At 40.4% G+C, this 7214-nt stretch overlaps 1 protein-coding gene across 1 annotated transcript in view; it reads left to right on the top strand.

The window, feature by feature from the left end:
* Positions 1–6571, top strand: part of Ccdc15 (coiled-coil domain containing 15) — a 71215-nt gene extending 64644 nt beyond the window's left edge. The window contains exons 13-16 of the mRNA XM_026778956.1: positions 915–1091; positions 1565–1713; positions 3313–3466; positions 4914–6571. Of these exons, the coding sequence (XP_026634757.1) occupies positions 915–1091; positions 1565–1713; positions 3313–3440 (454 nt within the window). The 3' untranslated portion in view covers positions 3441–3466; positions 4914–6571. The remainder of the gene's footprint in view (positions 1–914; positions 1092–1564; positions 1714–3312; positions 3467–4913) is intronic.
* Positions 6572–7214: the final 643 nt, after the last annotated feature.

The raw sequence follows: 7214 nt of genomic DNA, 5'->3' as shown, positions 1-7214 counted from the left end.
TCTTCTAGACCAGGCTGGCCTCGAACTCACAGAGATCCGCCTGCCTCTGCCTCCCGAGTGCTGGGATTAAAGGCATGCGCCACCACCGCCCGGCAGGAATTGCTTTTTTTGTTCGTCATCTTCTAGGGACAACTGTGGTTTTGTGGTTGATATTAGTATCATGAAAGCTGTTGTTTATTTCATTTTATTGTATTTGCCTTTTAAGTTTCTTTGTTGTGAGGACAAATCTGGTACCTGTTAAAGCATTTTGGTAATGGCAAATGTCTACCAGTTTTAAACTGAGCCTGTTTTTGTGCTGGAATTCTAACAGAAAATGTCTTACTGGCAATTTCTCTTTTCCCTTTGAAAAGCATTTTATATAGATTAGAAGATAAGCTCGGGGCTGGAGAATGGCTCAGTGGTTAAGAGCACTGGCCACTCTGGCCTTTCTTCCAAAGGACCCCAATTCAATTCTCAGCTCCCACATGACAGTTCACAGCTGTCTGTAACTTCAGTTCCAGAGGATGTGGCAATTCTCACACAGACATATATGCAAGAAAACCCCAACATACATAGAAAAACTCAGGTCAGCCAGCGCAAACACTTTTTAAAATGCTCTTGCTGGGAGGGCACGCCTTTAATCCTAGCACTAGGGAGGCAGAGGCATGCAGATCTCTGTGAGGCAGATCTCTGGCTCAAGGACAGCCAGAGCTACACAGAGAAACTGTCTCAAAATAAATAAATAAATACATACATACATACATACATACATACATACATACATACATAAAATAAAATAAATAAAAGTTCTTGGGTTGCTAAATTGATTTTGTGTTGTCCTTTTTTAAGGGAATTTCTTGAGTTATTTGTATAAGGAAGCTAATTTTAAATAACAGCTTTTAAAAATTCCTAAGTATGTTTTGTTTCATTTTCAGAATTAAGAGAAGGAAAGAGCGGCAGCGCCATGCTGAAGAGCAGAGGCTCCTGAGAGCGCACTGCCGTGAAGAGCCTTGTTCAGAGCAGAAGATAAGTGATGTCTTAGCCCAGCTACAGCTTGAAGAAATGAAAGGAGCCAGAGAAAAACAGCACCAGAGAGAAAAAGAATATGTAAGGTGAATTTAAACATTCTGTGTGAAATTCTGGCTCTAGAAGAGACAGAAAGTAGGCTTTCTCACATTCCTTAGGAGACTTGGTGTAGCTAGGCACACCTTTAATTAAAGGTGCACACCTTTAATCCCAGCACTCAGGAGGCAGAAACAAGAGGATCTCTGAGTTTGAGGTTAGCCTGGTGTACAGAGCAAGTTCCAGGACAGCCAGGGCTACATACAGAAACCCTGTTTCAAAACCAAAGAGAGAGAAAGAAAGACAGACACTTTTGGTTTGTCTTCTCATACTTTTCCTCATTTAGGGTGGATACTCCATCGCTGTTTGATTGGCTAGTACATCTTGAGACTAGCACTGTGTTGTGCTATTTCCTACTACATAGGAAGACTCGGGGTACAGAGCAGTGAAAAGCGGTATAAAATCAGGATTTATGCTTGTTCTCCTAGTCATTGATTGACCTAACCACACTGTACTTTTATAGATATGTAGAAGCTTTGCGAGCACAGGTCCAGGAGAAAATGAAGCTGTATAATATCACTTTACCTCCACTATGTTGTTGTGGTCCTGATTTTTGGGATGCTCATCCTGATACCTGTGCCAACAATTGCATTTTCTATAAAAACTACAGAGGTAAGTATCTTAAGGAATTACTATTAAGTCCTAATAGTAATTAAAATTTTGTGTGTGTGTATGTGTGTGTGTATAGTGATTATGGTTATTTAGAATTTAAGAACTTACTCTATATTTATATATAAGAGAATTTTATATATACCTTTATAAAACAACTATGTGAGACAATGAAAATTGTTATAGTTTCATTTCTGGTTAGTCTTTTTTATGATAGAGAAGCATTTCCAACTCATTACGTTATCTATAAGAGGACCTGTGCTCCAGATCTTCCCCTAATTGAACATTATTAAGAGTTTGTCCTTTATGGCTAAATTAAGAGTGTTATTTGCATATTTTAATGGTGTCTAATAAAGACTTACAAGCATGTATCCATATTAGGCTCTAGGCAGAGGCTGTTCATTCATTTTCTGGCCACCCAGATCTGAAATAATCACACTGAAACTATATTATTTGCGACACTGCTTGACCAATCACTTAGGCATATTGCCTGCTAGCTCTTATATCTTAAATTAACCCATCTCTATTAATCTGTGTATCATCATGAGGTTGTGACCTACCAGCAAGGTTCCAAGTAGTGGCTTCATGGCGTCTCACTGACTCTGCCTTCTTTCTTCTTCTGTCTGCTTAGAATTCGTGCCTTGATCTATTCTGCTAAGCCACTGGCCAAACAGCTTTTTTATTAACCAATGACAATAAAACATATTCACAGCATACAGAGGGGAATCCCACATCATTAGACTGTTTATTCCACTGGTGAAACAGAGAAGGATAAGGACCTCTGTCCAAAGTCCCAAGTGGCCAAGCGGTGATGGCACACACCTTTAATCCCAGCACTTGGGAGGCAGAGGTAGGCAGATCTCTGTGAGTCTGAGGCCAGCCTGGTCTACAAAGCTTAATTCCAGGACTGTTACATAGACAAACCCTGTCTGGGAAAACAAACAAACAAAAAAAACTGTCCCAAGCTGAGAGAATAGAATCATTCTAGTAGTTGCTAATGTTTCTTGTCCATCACTAAATGGACTTATAGAACATAGGAACACTGAAAATGTTGCCAGTGTTTCCATTGTTGGTGTGCTTCATCTCTGTGATATGAATGTGTCCATCCTATGAATCTTATTCCCTTACTTTAAACTTCTCCTCATAACAGTGAAAGCATGATATATTTTATGTACTTCTCTCTGGTCTCAGGCCACACTGCAGCCTCACCAAACTTCTTCGTACACTTCTGCATCTCACCCGCTTTGTTCTCTACCTGTAATGCCTTCTTTTCTCTCCTCCTGTCAATCCCCAAAGCCCACTTTAAATGGCACAGCTTCTCAAATGCGTCCAGTGTTCCCTAGTTGTTGGTTCATATCTGTCTTCCTATTATTGTGACCGTTTGTATGTGCCTGTGGTGTGGAAGTACTGCCCTGCAACTTTAACTCTGCCACCATTTTCTGTATTCTTTCCTTTGCTTACAGAGTGCTTGCTCTATTCTACGTATTCAATAAACGTTTATTCAGTGGCATTTTGGGTAAAGAAGTTACTGATAGGAAAAAGAAGTAGGAGAATTGTATAGAATCTGACTTTATTCATTGTTGTGAAATCCTTCATTTGCAGCATATAATCGGGCCTTACATTCAGTTATCAACTCTTCTGATATCTCTGAGGGGAACGCGACTCTTCGAAATGCTATTCGTAATTTTGCTTCTGTACATAGACGGACTTCAAAAAAAAGTCAACAATAAGAGTCTGAAATCAGTGCCAATGACTGGTAGTATTTCCACCTTCCTTTACAATCAACCACAAAAAATGATTCAGGAAAGCTGTTAAAGTGTATAAGATGTACTATTAGCTGAAGGAAACCAGTCCCACATAGTAACTGTCTATAGTTAGGTATCTGCCTTGGGACCAGCACGGAAAGTTGAATGCTGTAACACCCGATTTTGTGTTACACCCTCGGTACAGTTCGCATGCCACTGCACCGAACGAGTCGGGCAAGGGCCTGGAGATTGAACAAAACACACCGAGAGTCCAGGGTCATTCGAAAGGAGATTACTTTATTTAGCCTTGGGGAAGTCCTTATCTACCTAACTGCAGCACAAGGATCTCCACAGACAGATGGGAAATTACCATATACATATTACAATGGAGTGAATGCCCTGCAACTAACCATCAGGCGGGGCAGGGATAGCACAGAAACACACAGGAAGCTTAGTTGATCATAAACTGTCCCCACGAATGCACCCCAGGAATAAGGGAGACCAGGGCCCTACAGAATGCCAAATTTGTCTCCCATTTAGTATGAGCCACTGGAACCAGTTGTTTTAAAAGTGATTAGAAAGTAGTGTGAATATGCTTAATTGCTGAACTGTACACTTAAAATGTGTATAATGCTAAAGTTTAGTTTGTATGATTATTTTTTAAAAAATCTTTTTTAAGTCATTTTATTTTTAAATTTTAATTATTATTTATCAGGGGGTGAGTCCAAGGGCTATCAGATCACCTGGAACTGGAGTTGTGAGCTGTCTGATGTGGGTGCTGGGAATTGAACTCAGGTCTTTTGCAAGAACATTATGTACTCTTAACCATTGAGTCATCTCCCCAGCCTCCAGTTGATGTGATTTTTAATTTATTTTTTTGTTTTTGTTTGGTTGGTTTGGTTTTCTGAGACAGGGTTTCTCTGTAGCTTTGGAGCCTGTCCTGGAACTAGCTGCGGTACATCAGGCTGGCCTCAAACTCACAGAGATCCACCTGCCTCTGCCTCCTGAATGCTGGGATTAAAGTCGTGTGCCACCACCTCCTGGCAATGTGACTTTTTTAATATGTAATTTTTTTAGCTTCAAAAACACTGCAGCTAAAACATACAAAAATTATGCTTAGGTACAGAGGGTTCTCTCTTTTTTTTTTTTTTTTTTTTTTTTTTTCGAGACAGGGTTTCTCTGTGGTTTTGGAGCCTGTTCTGGATGTTCTGGAACTAGCTCTTGTAGACCAGGCTGGTCTCGAACTCAGAGAGATCTGCCTGCCTCTGCCTCCCAAGTGCTGGGATTAAAGGTGTGCGCCACCACTGCCCAGCTACAGAGGGTTCTTGAACATGCATTGATTTGATGTTTCTTTGCTAACAATGAAGAATTCTGCAGTTTATCTAAAAACTAATGTATATCTACTTTGCAAAGCTTAAAAAACCAAACACTTCTCAAGCTAATTTCTCTTTTTCACAGCTAAAAAAATGTCAGCAGAATGCTGTGTCACATAGAAAGACAGCAAGAAAACCTGAAGCTACTGGGAGCCGTCCCTGTGTCAACAGATTTAGGCTCACAGTGCACACCTTGAGCTACAGCCCTTCCAAAAGGGATCTTCCCAATGCCAAGCAAGGAGCATCAAGACTTTGCTTTTGTTTACAAACTACAGATATTTACAGTTTTCAACTCAGGGTTTTCAGCCAGTAACCATGCTAATATCACCTCACAAGCTGAAGGTAAAATGCCAGAAACATCTTCAAAATGCCTTGTCATACCAAAAGCAAATTGCAAAGTAAGGAGAACACAAGAGTACCTTTCATTTTAAAATGTTTGGAAACATGTACAAATTTGATACAGTTTCAGGAGCACCAGACATATGTGTCCACTTTAAGTAAACTGAAGGCTTTGAGAAGCTGGGGGCAGTGACTGACCAGATTCTACATTAAACCCAATGAAGACAGTAAACACAACTCAGATAAGATGTTTGGATCATGGCTCTCCCCTCTATCGTATTTGCAAGAAGGCAGATAAACTGAGCGTGGTGGTACATACCTAAAATCCCAGTACTATGGAGAGGCTGATGCAGAGGGATCAGGAGTTTGAGGCCAGCTGGTCTACTTGAGACTGACTCAAAGAAATTAAGCCAAATAAAATAGTTGTTTTTCCTCCTTCCTCCTGCTGCCGCTACTCATCTTGTTCTTTCACCTTTTTGTGAACAAATTCAATAAGACCCTTTTTACAGTGAGACAGTCTTTGACTTGTTCTTAGATCGTCCTTCTTGTATGCCTCCCTCTGCCTCACCACCTTACTGATGCATGGCTGCTTTTCTCTGCTGCTTAAGCTGTTCGGCATCTCACTCCACTGTTGTTGTTTTTCTTTTGTTTTAACCACATCTACATTAGAGATTCCAGGATTTGTGACTTCTATCTTGGGTCTGAATTCTGAACAAAAGAAGTATTCAGACAATGATCTGTGGGCAGCAATAGTGGCGTTTTCCTTCAGGCATCCTGCAAACTGGCCCACAGTCCTTCATTTCCCAAATGTAGCATGTTTCGTCCAACTTTGCCATTTCATCAGTTTTAAATTTCCCGCCCAGGCATTGTCTCCATTTCTCAGAGCACTTAGGAAATCCTACAATATTGAGAACATCTAGCTTTTCTTCTCTGCTCTTCTCTGCCTTTCTATATAAAGGGTGCATAAGCAGCCATAAGCCTTTTGGTCTCTTGGGGTCACTTTTAGGCATCCTGATGTATTGCTCTCTAAGAAGCACAGAGCACAGTGCAAGGCTTCCTGGCCTCACGTGAGCTGCCTTTATGGCAGCCAACTCTTACATGATTGCTAATAATTAAAAACGTTAACAATAAAACAGAAGGGATCCATAATGGCTGTCACAAGTCTTCCCACTCCAAAAATCCCTTTCTAATTCTGGATAACCATTAGCCTAATCTGAGTGTGAATTAGCCTATTCATCACCTCTTATAAATGGAACGTGCAATGTGAGCTCTTCGTGACTGAACTTTTTCAGCTAGCCTGATGGCAAGACTCATCTGTGTTGGTAGATTCATTAATGCTTTACTACTTTTCATTGTTGAATAGTATTAATAGCAATAATAAAACCATATTTATTCATTTATCAACTGGAAGACATTTTTTTTCTGCTACAAGCAATTGTTCTCAGGATTCTGTAGGTACATGTTTTCATTCCTTTTTTTTTTGTAAGATTTATTTATTAATTAATGTACTCTGGTGTTTTGCCTGTATACATCTGTGTGAGGGTGTCAGATACCTAGAACTGGAGTTACAGACAGTTGTGAGCTGCCATGTGGGTGCTGGGAATTAAACCCGGGTCCTCACGAAGAACAGCCAGTACTCTTAACTGCTGAGCCATTTCTACAGCCCCTATGTTTTCATTTCTTTTGATGTCTATCTAGAGATAAAATTCCTGAATCACATGCTAGCTTTATGCTTAGACTTAAGAGAAGCTACAAAGTGTTTTCCAAAGCAGTTGTACTATTTTTCATCCCCAAATATGAAAGGGTCCAGTGTTCTTCACTAACACTTTGTCCCTTTCCCAGGTGGCTGTGATGTGGTTTTCATTGTGACTTGAATTTCCTCAGAAGTTGATGTTGATCTTTCTCTTCATGTGCCTGTTGGCTATTTGGGTCTGTCTTATGAAGATGTTTGTCAGATACTTTGCCAGTTTCATAGACAGAGTCTCACTGTAGCTCTGGCTCTGGAACTCACTCAGGACACCCAACTGGCCTTGAACTCAGAGATCTG

The sequence above is a fragment of the Microtus ochrogaster genome, chromosome 5 (assembly GCF_000317375.1).
Source record: "Microtus ochrogaster isolate Prairie Vole_2 chromosome 5, MicOch1.0, whole genome shotgun sequence".
In the NCBI taxonomy this organism is placed as follows: domain Eukaryota; kingdom Metazoa; phylum Chordata; class Mammalia; order Rodentia; family Cricetidae; genus Microtus; species Microtus ochrogaster.
This window is presented reverse-complemented; position numbering and strand designations above follow the sequence as displayed.